Source organism: Pelodiscus sinensis, chromosome 2, assembly GCF_049634645.1.
Source record: "Pelodiscus sinensis isolate JC-2024 chromosome 2, ASM4963464v1, whole genome shotgun sequence".
Taxonomy (NCBI): Eukaryota; Metazoa; Chordata; order Testudines; family Trionychidae; genus Pelodiscus; species Pelodiscus sinensis.
This window is the reverse complement of record NC_134712.1, coordinates 247440839-247454057: the sequence shown is the minus strand read 5'-3', so window position 1 is coordinate 247454057 and position 13219 is coordinate 247440839. Positions and strand designations below refer to the sequence as shown.

Sequence of the window (13219 nt, the reverse complement as noted above, 5' to 3'; positions counted from 1 at the left end):
AGCAACTCTGCCTTGGGCTTCCTGTAGTCAGCCACTGGTCAGTTTCAGCAGCGGCTGAATCTGGACGCCAGTTCCGACTTACTTACAGATTCAACTTAAGAACAAACCTACAGTCCCTATCTTGTACGTAACCTGGAGACTGCCTGTATACATAACAGTGCAACTGAGAAAGCGTAAACAAATATTCAAAGTGCCATGTAAAAAAGAGATGCCCCCTGTTCTAAAAACCTTAGAATATAAAACGCTTTTGAGTCTAGCCTTTATGGGGGTAAAAGAGGCACACAATCTGGGTTTTGTTGGTATGTGTTTTTGTGACATTTCTTTATTAGAAACAAGTCACGTTCAGTCACACAGTAAATGCTACTTTGTAGAAAATGGAGGCATCTGTTGTAGCTCAAATTGTTACTGTAAGAGGGACCTTTTGCTAAGAACTGATGTGCCTTTAGATTCATGGGGTCCAACACGCTAGCCATGTGTGGCTATTCAGCCAGTTGGTTGTGGCTTGTTGGCTTGAACAATATGGTTATTTGGCTGATTGAGTGCAGTTAGTTCACTGTAGCAGTAGCCACTATAATGGCTACTGCTTCAGAACTGGTTGGACACCACCACACCTTTAGATATTTCTAATACTAATTAAAAATGCATTTCAGTCCTAGGAATGTGGGGAAAATTGAACATAGTTAAGAGAACTGTTATCTAAGGCATTTAGACTGTGCAGATGCAGATCCTGATAGCTTTTGTTTTCAGTCTTCTCTTGTATTTGTTCCTTTCACAGAGGCAAAAATTCCAGCACCACAAGGGGCCATTGTAGTAATCTCATCTGACTTCCCATGTAACACTATAGAATTTCCCCAAAATAATTCCGTAAAGCATATTTTTTGAGGCCTTTATTTATTATTGTGGCTCTTCTCTGTACCCTCTCCTGTTTATCAACATGGTTCTTGAATTGTGGGCATCAGCACTGGACACAGTATTCCAGTAATTGTCACAAGTAAGATAATCTGTTTCTGCTCAAGACTCTACTGTTTATGCATCCAAGGAAGGCCAAAGAGTCACACTGGGATCTCATGTTCATCTGATGATACACACAAATTTGACTTGGATTCTCTTCCATCATGATGGTAGGCTTGTTCCACCAAACCTGAACATGGTAACCCCGTGCACCAAGCTGCAATGTCCAAATGGAGAGCTGGGTCCAGCTCCGTGGGACAGTAGCCACCACTGCAGGATGAGTGTAGGTATTATTTGCTCTGAAAACCATTTCTTCCCACCTCACCAAGGGCAGGACCTAACCTCAGTCTCCTGTCCATTCCATGTGGATAAAATGGGTACAAAAAGATTGCAAAATTTAAATCCCCCACAAATTATCTTTCACTACATACAAAGAAGTTTGTCCTGCCAGATCACATAATGTTCCTGTTGAGCGACAGAATGACGTCAACAGGCTCTCTCAGCAAAGTGGAAGTGGTCAGAGAGGAGGGTAGGCAAGCGTAGCCCCCAATATTTATAAACTTCCAGAATTTCACAAGGGTTCATAAAAAGTGTTTTTAATAAAATCTTTACTTTTTGGCTTTCCCATAATGTTCTACTTTCTTTTTGCTTAGAAATGTTAACTGGCACATTCTTGAAATTCATTAGTAATCAAAATTCATATGACTAAGTCTTAGTGTTTTTAATACATGCCAATATTAAACCCTTGTGGGCTTTTCACTGTTCTTTAACAAGTCAAAACATGTTCTGTTTTCTTTATTATTTTAATCACAAGTTAGTCAGAATGAACTCTAACTCTTCTAACTGGCTACACTGGCACCAAAGTGTTTTTTGAATACATTACTGAAGGACTTAGCTTACAACCAGAGGTTTTCTATTTTAATTCTTTTCAAAACCTGTCACCGTTGCCAATCTTGTTGTCTTTTATATCTATCACTAAAAGCTTCTTACGGTTGCATATACAAGAGTTAAACAATACAAAACCAAACTGAGCTGCTAAACGCAGGTTAGCCCATGAGAATAGAGGCAGGCTGTACACCAGGCCTGGAGAGTCAGGCTCTCTGCCCAATGGGAGAAGCAAATACCAAATATATGAGAACAAGCAGGCTGAGAGCTGATTCCTGATTTATTCGTGGGTGCAATTCAAAGAGCTGATTTGGTCTATAAAAAGTGGTTTGTCATCCAAGAGGATATAATTCACACCCTTTCAGAAAGAGGAGCTTTATTGATGCATCTCAGGAAAGATTTAAACTTTACTGCAATTCTGTACAGAGTGAGGAAGTAATTTGTTACCAGAATTTTAAATTCTTATGATCTCCATCTGTGTTTTCCCCTTAGAGATGCTTTCCATTGTTAGGAATAGTACCACTGTTAGCAACTGTGTACTAAATATATTAGAAACTGGAAAATAAAATTCTCCGAAATTAGTGAAAACTCCCTCCCCACTTTTCTATTTCCTCTATTCTGAAGTTGAATCGATGCCACAACAACTTGCCTCCTCAGCATCTGTGCTCCCGTATCAACTGACAGACTGTATCAACTGACAGACTATTCTTGTGATTTTGATTGTACGTTAGTCAAAATGAACTCAAACTCTTACAGCTAGTTGACAAAGTATGTGTCCATGTAAGTGTAACTGCAAGGGATTTACGTGGTATTGGACTCCTTGACAAACTTTTCAGTTCACGAGATAAAAATGGGGGCTTAAACACTTTCAATAAAACCACAAAGTAAGTGCAAGTAAAAGTTCTTTAGGGCATCCCCTTTGAAATGGAGAGGGACCCACTTATCTTTTTAGGGGCGTTGGAAATAAAAAATGAATGCTATTGACTTCGATCCCTAACTCCTCCACTTATTTTCCAGGCTTCCTTGATTTACTGTGTATCTGGCATTTAATCACATGGTATAATTCCTTCCAGTTTAAACTAAAGAATAGATTTAACTTTTGTCTTCTCTCTAGGATCTGTTCTGGATGTTATTAAACACATTGTGGCAAAAGGGGAGCACAAGAATGGAGTCCTGGATGAACCTAATATAGCCACAATTCTAAAAGAGGTGCTGGAGGGGCTGGACTACCTGCATAAAAATGGACAAATCCACAGGTACTTTTTTGGCACAGAATACTGCAAATACCGCAGAAGTGCTTCTTGGCTTGCCCACGCACCGTGTACGTGGAACATGTTTCTTCTTAGCTAGGCCTAAACCAATTGTAACTCTCTTGTGTTCCCTGGCAGAAATGAGGGAATTGAAACAGAACAGTATGCCAAGGTAACAAAAAAAATTGAAAAGGGTTATCATATACTTTGGGCTGAGGGTCAAGGCAGAAGCGCTTTCTGTATGTAGTTCAAATGTACTATACTATGTTAAAAGAACACTATTAAGGTTGCAGAGTCAACCACTCAACAGTTAGGCAATCCCCTTGTGTATATGTATTATGATAGAGCTTTTAATTACAGGGTTATACATTGATTTTTCCATAGAACTTGGCTTTACTGCACAGGATGGACCTGCAGTGGGAATGGATAGGGTTGAATAGTGGAGGAGGCTGTTGGTTCCTCTCCTCACTTCTTGCAGAAATTCAAAGGTGTATAGTGAGCCAGGCAGGGGACTGCAGAAAGAGGAAGGATGGTTAACTCAAGCAAATGCTGCTTTGGAGGATTGGGTTCTGTCCTTGCCACTGCCACAGAGTTCCTGTTTGACGCTGGGCAAGTCCAATTAGATCTGATTTTTTTTTTGTAGGGGGTGGGGTGTCACAAATTGTGTGTTTCTCACTTACTGGGTATCCAATTTGAGATGATGTGGGGGTGTTGGTTTGCAGAAAGGCTGAGCATTCCTAGCTGAAGTGAGTGGTAGTTGTGCTTGAATATATAAAGTGCTGTATAATGCTAAGTACTCTAAAAATCATGCGATAGACATCTCACATTGGGCACTTAACATTAATGAGTTTCTTTGATCTTAATCTGTCTGTGCCTGAGCTCCCCATTGGGAATAATACTGGGAATAATAATACCCAGTCATCTCACATGGGCTTTGTGGATCTCATTAATGAATATTGTTGAATTACTTTGCTGCAGTAATAAGCACTATAAAAAAGACTAGGGGAAAATTAATACTTCAGTCTTTGGAATACTGTGCAGTGAACAACACATGGGGTCATACGCTCAACAATGAGATTAAAATAAAATATTGAGTATAGACATACTCTCTCTAGTCCGGCACACTCTGGTCCAGCAACATCTATGGTCCGGTGTGATTTTAGTTAGCCGGATGTCCACTTATCATAGGTGTGGTCAAGTTTCCCAGAATCCCATAAAGTGTTATTTCCCACCAATCCTGTCTCTGTGTTCTGTGCTGTTTAGCTTAGTGATGCTGGACAACATTGATTTCACATGATCCAGCTAATCCTCTGGTTTGGCACCAGCTAGGTCCCAAGAGTGCCTGACTAGAGGTTCAACCTGTAGCTGTTGAGCAAAGGAGCACTGCCCATCCTCTGCACTGACTGAGGCTGGGGATGTGGAAAGCATAGTGCATGATCACCACATAAATAAAAGGCATTATCATGGTGATCTTATTTCTGGTCTTTCCTTATTCTCAAGTGCTTAATTTTGCAACCTTAGTATAGCTCTTAGTTCCTAGACTCTTAAAAAAGCAAAGTGAGAAAACAAGTTGTCATATAGCAGTAGATTGGCATCCACATAGGTCATCAGCTGCATATGAACTTTTAGATCCATTTAATGGACCGTAGCCATGTGAACTAACTGAATTAGTGATAGCAGTGATGGGTTGTCTTCTGTGGACCAGCAGAAGAGCCGAAGGAGATTCAGTGGTTTGTCAGCAAATATCTGAGACTTTCAGGAATCTTGGGTCACATTTTAAGCTTTGGGGGAGGGGAGTGTTCTCTAGTTGCCACATTTTTGTTAGTTTCCTCCAACTTTAAGGCTGTTGCCTGCAAACTGTCCCTGTCCTGTCACTTCCCCACTTCTGGTTTTTTTGTTCGTTCCACTAATCCAGTATCTCATCCCAGTTGCAGTCCCCTCCTGACTGTCCAGTCTCTCACCACTTCTCTGAAGCTGGCTTTCATATCCTGTCTACCTCCCTAGACTCCTTGTCCCAGTCACTTTTCCCAGGCAGTCTCAGTTCCTCCCAAACCTATATGGATGTTATCTCCCTCCACCCTGTTTCCCTAGTCATAATATGCACCTCCCCCAGTGTTCCCCCTCTGCTTCCAGTCCCAGCCTTCCCCTCCTCCCTCCAAGTTGGTTTTTCCTTGGTTCTCCAGTCTGTCACCAGACTCATCTCATGTATTCTTCCCAGTCTCTTCTGACTCTGCCTTCATCCCCTCTGCATTCAAGTTACACTGCTTCCTTCTCCATGCTGCTTGTGTGCCAGCATAGTGTCACAGAAGGAGCAAAGAGAGACAAGCACATTACCCTCGATTCCAGTGCCTGGCTCTACTCTGGCCTAGAGCAGCAATTAGAGGGAGAGTCATCTTGAGCCCTTCTAGTTCTGAACTGGCACATATTCAGTCATGCTGTGAGCATTATGTATGCTCAGTTGGTCTCACAGACTCATAGACTTTAGGGTCAGAAGGGACCATTATGATCATCTAGTCTGACCCCCTGCACAATGCAGGCCACAGAATCTTACCCACCCACTACTCACCTATATCTCAGATATTGAAGTCTTCAAATGATGGTTTAAAGACCCCAGATGCAGAGAATCCTCCTGCAAGTGCCCCGTGTCCCATGCTACAGAGGAAGGCGAAAAATCTCCAGGGCCTCTGCCAATCTACCCTGAAGGAAAATTCCTTCCCAACCCCGAATATCGTGATCAGCTGAACCTTGAGCCTGTGGGCAAGACTCACCAACCAGACACCCAGAAAAAAGTTCTCTATAGTAACTCCTATCTTCCCACCATTGACCTATTACCACTGATAGTGAAAGGTCAGTTAATTGCCAAGATCATGTTCTCATCAAACCATCCCCTTCATAAACCCATCTAGCTTAATCTTGAAGCCAGATAGGTCTTTTGCCCCCACTGCTTCCCTTGGAAGGCTGTTCCAGAACTTCACTCCTCTGATGCTTAGAAACCTTCGCCTAATTTCGAGTCTAAACTTCCTAAGAGCCAGCTTATATCCATTTGTTCTTGTGTCCACATTGGTATTGAGCTTAAATAATTCCTCACTTCCTGGCATTTATCCCTCTAATATATTTAAAGAGAGCAATCATATCTCCCCTCAGCCTTCTTTTGGTTAAGGTAAACAAGCCAAGCTCCTTGAGTCTCCTTTCATAAGACAGGTTTTCCATTCCTCGGATCATCCTAGTGGCCTGTTCCAGTTTGAATTCATCCTTCTTAAACATGGGAGACCAGAACTGCACACAGTATTCCAAATGAGGTCTCACCAATGCTTTATACAATGGCACTAACACCTCCTTATGTCTACTGTAAATACCTCGCCTAATGCATCCCAAAACCGTATTAGCCTTTTTCACGGCCATGTCACATTGGCGGCTCATAGTCATCCTGTGATCAACCAGGACTCTGAGGTTCTTCTCCTCTTTCGTTACTTCCAACTGACATGTCCCCAGCTTATAACTAAAATTCTTGTTGTTAATCCCTAAATGCATAACCCTTCTCACTATTAAATTTCATCCTATTACTATTACTCCAATTTACAAGATCATCCAGATCTTCCTGTATGATATCCCAATCCTTTTCTGAATTGGCAATACCTCCCAACTTTGTCATCCTCAAACTTTATTGGCACTAAAAGTGGGAGTGTGCTGAGGTCAGTAATAAAAAGATTAAATAATAGAACTGATTCCTGAGGAACTCCGCTAGTAACCTCTCTCCACCATGACAGTTCACCTTTCAGTATGACTCACTGTTGTCTCCCCTTTAACCAGTTCCTTATCCACCTCTCAATTTTCATATTAATCCCCATCTTTTCAATTTAACCAATAATTCCCCATGTGGTACTGCATCAAATGCCTTACTGAAATCGAGGTAGATTAGATGCACTACATTTCCTTTATCTAAAAAATCTTTCTCAAAGAAGGAGATCAGGTTGGTTTGGCACGATCTACCTCTTGTAAAATCATGTTGTAATTTGTCCCAATTGCCATGAACCTCAATGTCCCTAACTACTTTTCTCCTTCAAAATTTTTTCCAAGACTTTGCATACTACAGATGTCAAACTAACAGGCCTGTAGTTACCCGGGTCGCTTTTTTCCCCCTTCTTAAAAAATAGGAACTATATTAGCAATTCTCCAGTCAAATGGTACAACCCCTGAGTTTAGAGATTCATTAAATTTTTTTGCTAATGGGCTTGCAATTTCATGTGCCAGTTCCTTTAATATTCTTGGATGAAGATTATCTGGGCCCCCCGATTTACTCCCATTAAGATGTTCGAGATTGGCTTCTACCTCGGATTTGGTAATATCTACCTCCATATCCTTATTCCCATTTGTTATGTTGCCATTATCCCTAAGCTCTTCATTAGCCTCATTAAAGACTGAAGCAAAGTATTTGTTTAGATATTGGGCCATGCCTAGATTATCTTTAACCTCCACTCCATCCTCAGTGATTAGCGGTCCCACTTCCTCTTTTTTGTTTTCTTCCTATTTATATGGCTATAAAACCTTTTACTATTGGTTTTAATTCCCTTTGCAAGGTCCAACTCTACATGACATTTCGCCTTTCTAACTTTGTCCCCACATGCTCTAACCTCAATAAGGTAGCTTTCTTTGCTGATCCCTCCCATCTTCCACTCCTTATATGCTTTCTGCTTTTTCTTAATCACCTCCCTGAGATGCTTGCTCATCCAACTTGGTCTAAAACACCTACCTATACATTTTTTCCTCTTTCTTGGGATACAAGCTTCTGATAGCTTCTGCAACTTAACTTAGAATAAGTTGGAGCTGCAAGAAGATGGAGCATGCACAGTGCAGATAGAATTCTCTAGATGGCAGCAAGGTTTAGCACAGTGGCTTTCAAACTGTGGTCTGGTGACTCTGATTCAGATTTCCCAATGGGGTCCACACCTTAATCTGAAATTTTTTAGGGGGTGTACAAATAAAAAGACTGAACGCTACTATTCTGGCCAGTCTGAGCATATACAAACTGACTTTCCAAGGCTGAGTTAGGGGAGAGTCTCAGAAGGTTAGCAAAAAGCATATGCCTAAAACTAAGCCCATCCCCTATTGAATTTGACATCCCTGCTCCAAAGCATAGAGGTACTAGAGAATTTCAGAGAGTCTCCAGAATTCAATATGGGCAAATGACTTTTCCCTACTAGACTCATTCTCAGAAACAGCTGGATCATTTTGGCTCCAATTTTCCAAAACCTTCAGCCTGTCATACACACCACATTGAAAACTAGGGATGTAAGCGACTAGTTGACTATCCGATAAGCAAAAGCTTATCGGATAGTAGACTAATACCTCGACTAGTTGATTTATCCCCGCTGCCTCTAGCAGAGGCAGCAAAGGGGGTGGGGAAGCAGGAGCCAGTGCGATGGGGAGCTGGCTTAAAAGCCGGTTCTCCCCAGTGGTTTCTGTGGGGAGCAGGAGAGTGATGGGGACTGGGCGTGAGCTCGGAATTAACTGATTCCCGTCTCGTGCCCAGTACCAAATGCTGCAACTCTGCTTTTTAAATGTATTAAGAACCTGCCAGCTCCTAATACATTTAAAAATCAGAAGCTCTGCAGGGGGGGACCCAGCGTGAGCCAGCAATCAGCTGCCCCAGCTCGCACTTGGTCCCCCTCCCCTGCTGCGCTTCAGCCTTTTCATGTATTAAGAGCCTGGTGGAAGCAGGATTAGCTGCTGGGACCAGGAGCTAACCCAACTGCGTCTCCCCTGCTTATTGACTAGATGATGGAAAAATCCATTGACTAGTTGCTTAGTCTATTAAACTATATTTAACATCCCTATTGAAAACTTCAACCCAAATGGTTAGTGTGACAGGGTTTTATGAGAAACTTGAAGCAGACTCTGATAACATGAAGTGAGAGGCAACCTTAACAGGTAGTGCTGCTCCAGACCACCTATAATAAAAGATTAGTTGCAACCTCCATACCGTACAACTTCATGTTAAATGGTGTCTTGTACAAAAAGATTCCAGAAAGTTTTAAATCTAGATAATTCTCCCTTCATCTCCTTGAAGAAAAAAATAAAACCCTTCTTGTGTTTGTAAGGAGGATCACATATTAACTCCGTTTTTATTTATACTGGGAATGGCTTACTTTGGGAACAGGGCAAGGAGGACACTGAGTCAGTGTAGTCTGTCTGTAAAGAGAGTGCAATTATTTTAAATATGTACTGAAAATAGAACTTGAAATTAACCTCATTCCAGTTTCAATGTCTGTTGGAGAATAATCTATATTGGGGGAATGCATGGGTTTGGCGAGGATAATGGCCTCCTGTTGCTTTGGTATGCTCATACGTATTATTCTGATAGTGGTGGGTTATGGCATTTCCACTTCATTTGAGTGACTAGTTAGCTTTTCTCAGGAAATTATTAAAAAGACTGAGATTGTCCATAATCTCCATGAGAACCCGGGGGCTTGATGAAAACCTAAAACTGAATATGAGACTGATTTTGAAAGTTATTTTTAATGTTTGAGTTTTTGAGAAATTGCAAATGTACTAAATAGTTTTATTTCAATTTCCAGTTCTTTATTTAAAAAAAAAAAAGTAACCAAAATATTTTCCATAAAAAATCTTGTTTTGGTCAAAAAGCCACTTAATTTATTGAACTTAAAAAAAATAGTTCTAACGGGTCTTTAAGGTAACATATAGCATAAATTCACCCAGCAAAGTAACTTTCCCCTCTTTGTCTTTTATATAAATGGCAAAAATAGACTCTGCAGGCCATTCCAATAGATCTGTATAGTGTGGTGGATTGAAGCTGGTAGTTTTTTTCAGCATAATTTTCATTATATGTGACTAATGTTGTATTTAAATAAATGCAGAGTTAGTCTTTTCTGTAGGGAGTACTTTTCCTAGATTCATGGATTCTGAGTCTGGAAGGTACCATTACGATCATGTAGTTCTAGTTGAAGGGTGGATGAATTGCTGCCCATGGGCTGCATCCAGCCTGTCAAATGTTTTAATTTGGCCTCAGAACTCCTGCAGGGGAGCAGGGTTGGGGCTTCCCTGCTCTATGCAGTTCCCAGAAGCAATGGCACGTGACCCCTGGCTTATTATGCATAAGGGCAACCACGGGCTCCATACACTGCCCCTGCCTTAAGGCTGGGAACCAGGGCTAATGGGAGCTGTGGGAGTGGTACCTGCAGATGGGGCAGCACAGATCCTACATAGAGGCACTGTAAGGCAGTTGTGTGGGGGTGGGGAAGGTGGCGCTTCTTGAGGTAAGCATCGTCTGACCAATCCCCTGCCTTGGCACTGATCCCACTCCAGCCATCCAAACTCCTTAATTCCGGATTGGAGCACCCTCATACGCCCCTCATCCCCAGTCGCAGCACCAGCCAGAGCCCTCACCCCCTTCGGCACCTCAAACCCAACCTTGTGAGTATTCATGGCTCTTCAGATAAGTTAATGGAGGCTAGGTTCATCAATGGTTATTCAGTTCATTCCCTCTGAAGCCCCTGCCATTGGCCACTGTTGGACCACAGGGTACTGGGATAAATGGAACTTTGGTCTGACCCAGTAGGGCCATTCCTATGTATGTTAGTGGAAAAAAAAGGATTGAGACTGCAGTTCCTAACAGTATTAACCATGTTGTGTGAATCCTGTTGAGAGCCAGCAAAGCCACTAACTTAATACAGCCAAAATCTGTAGTTGAAGTATACTGCATGAAGCCTAGTTTTTAGGTACTTTTTTCACGTGTCATTTGCTTTTGCCCAAAAGGATCTGGCAGATTGGTGGATCTCATTGGGAAAGGAGGGTAGAAGTCCTTAACTCTGCAGTAGAGACATTAAAATGTGTGTTTTTAGGTAAACATGCTGAAAATTTCAGTGGTTACATGTTTACATGTCTGTGGGGAGAGGAGGGTACTGGCTCTCATCTGCCTCCCCACCCCTCCGTGCTCCTATCTCTGTATCAGGTGGCAGCATGGTGGGAAAAATGGCAGCAGGTGGCTCTGTGGGAGCCAGTATGCACAGAGCACCGGCTTGAAAGCTGGCTTCCCACAAGCACTGGCTCCTGCTTCCTACATTTCCCCCCTCTCCCCACTGCCTCTGATACAGAAGTAGCAGTGTGGTGGGGGGAAGGGACTGTGTGTAACCGTGAAGGTGAATGATGAACCCAGAGTCATCAGTTGACCGGGTACATGTTCACACTATAACATCCCTACTCTGTAATCTGTCTGGAGATGTTCCAATAGGAAGTATTTAATGTGACTAACTTTGACTCACTTTTTAAGCTGATCAAAGATCTGGTTGAATACACTTAGTCACAATATGATAGAATAAATGTAATTTGCACATCTGGCTGAGTTTGCTATCCGACCATTGGCAGAGCCTAAAGGATAACTGAGAACTCTTCATCTGAAAAGAGGACAAACAGCTGTTGCTGTAAATCAGCAATGAGATGGAATATAAGGTAGATATTCTGCAAGAGAACCTCTTGATGCAGCCCATGTTGTAATTTTAAATAGACCTTCTTAAATGGGGGAATTAAGCTACTACATGGCAAATTGGCTTAGTGAAAACTTGCTGCTGTATCTCACTCCACACAAGCTTGTCATGGATTCAGTGTCACTTCCAGTTAAGGTTTGAGGAGACTGCTTTTCAGTCTGCTGCTGCTTGGGGCAGTAGATATAGTGGGGTAGTACTTTTTGGGGGGAAGTTGGAAAGCCAGTGTCTAGGGAAGGCTTAAATGTTTCCTGAATTTCTTCTTGTTTAACCTCCTTGGCAGCCAAAGTGACACGCAAGTCTCTGTTGAAATGAATCATATTAATCTCAGATTGTGAGAAGGATTGCCCAGCATTAGGGTGCTAGCAACTAACTAAGCTTTAGTTGCCTGATGTGACACAAACTCCATGTTGCTTTGTCTCATTGTACCTTGGTTCCTTGTCTGTAAAATGGGGGTAAAAGTAAGCCTTACCTCCTGAGGCTTGTAAGAGGATAAATGTATTAAAACTTGTGAACTGACACACACAGTAACAAGAGTCATGTCAGTACCTAAAATAGAGCCAGGAATTGGTATTTTATATCATCCTCTGCCTCTTCCCTTGTGGAAGTGTGGGGTGTGTATCCAATAGCACTCAAATATTCTGGGCAAAGTCCTTTGTCCACAGAGCTTACCATCTGAAAGAGGCAACATGTAAGTGCATTTCATTAAAGTGCAGCCAAAAATTATTTTAAAAGTACAGCTTATCTCCAGCTACCTCTCAACGTTACTTCCTTGTAGGTTTCAAATAGCAGCAGCCACAGTTCTGGTTTGCTTCTTTAAGCAACAGGCACCACCTCCAGTACCCAGAGCTAGAGGCAGATAGCCTTATGTTACACACTCACCTGTGCTTGGCCATGTTTCAATGCATGCATACATTGTCTGTCCTCATACTACTCCCTCTGACCTCCATAACCGGAAGGTAACCCTCCTTTCCTAGCACAGTGATCCCAGTGACTATCCAGTGTGGTGAGAATTTGACAGATGTTTGGCTTGTTGTTTGTGTGTTCCCTCTGTGTGCCATCCCAGCCCTGCTCAGACAGCCGGCACAGCAGACCTTCAGCAAATTGCCCAATGACCACAAGATCCATTAAGGGACAAAGGCAGCAGACCAGGTTTATTTTTGACAAATCACTGTAATAGCACCTGACAGATTTTAGGAAGCTACAAAGACTTTTAGGCCAGCGATAATGGACGCAGCTCAGTGAATGGTGGGATTTTTCATTTTCTCTCTTGTCTGGACAAGGATACTTTCTTTGAGATACATTTGTATAACCTGATACAGACAAGCTAGTTACTGCCCCCTAACATCACCTTGTGGGTGCTGGTTTGATTAAAACATTTATATTATGTATTCTCCTCCTGATGTTACCTTTTAGGATGGGTTAGTGGTGTTCTGTTGCCCTGGGGGGAACATTTTTGTACCATCCTTGATACTCGGATGTTCTAGTACCCCTTTATGTTGAGATGTGCTTGTGTGACTGTTCTGTGATTAGCACGTCTTCCAAATGTGTATTTCTGCAATATCAGCCCTGTTCTCTTACCACATTCCATGAGCAGGTCCTGGATCATAGCAGACCACTGATAAAATGGCTTGT

At 42.1% G+C, this 13219-nt stretch overlaps 1 protein-coding gene across 2 annotated transcripts in view; it reads left to right on the top strand.

Moving 5' to 3' along the window:
- The window catches only part of OXSR1 (oxidative stress responsive kinase 1), a 136401-nt gene that overhangs the window by 53623 nt on the left and 69559 nt on the right, over nucleotides 1–13219 (top strand). For both annotated transcript variants that reach the window (XM_075922856.1, XM_075922857.1), the window contains one exon: nucleotides 2951–3092. In XM_075922856.1, the coding sequence (XP_075778971.1) occupies nucleotides 2951–3092 (142 nt within the window). The remainder of the gene's footprint in view (nucleotides 1–2950; nucleotides 3093–13219) is intronic.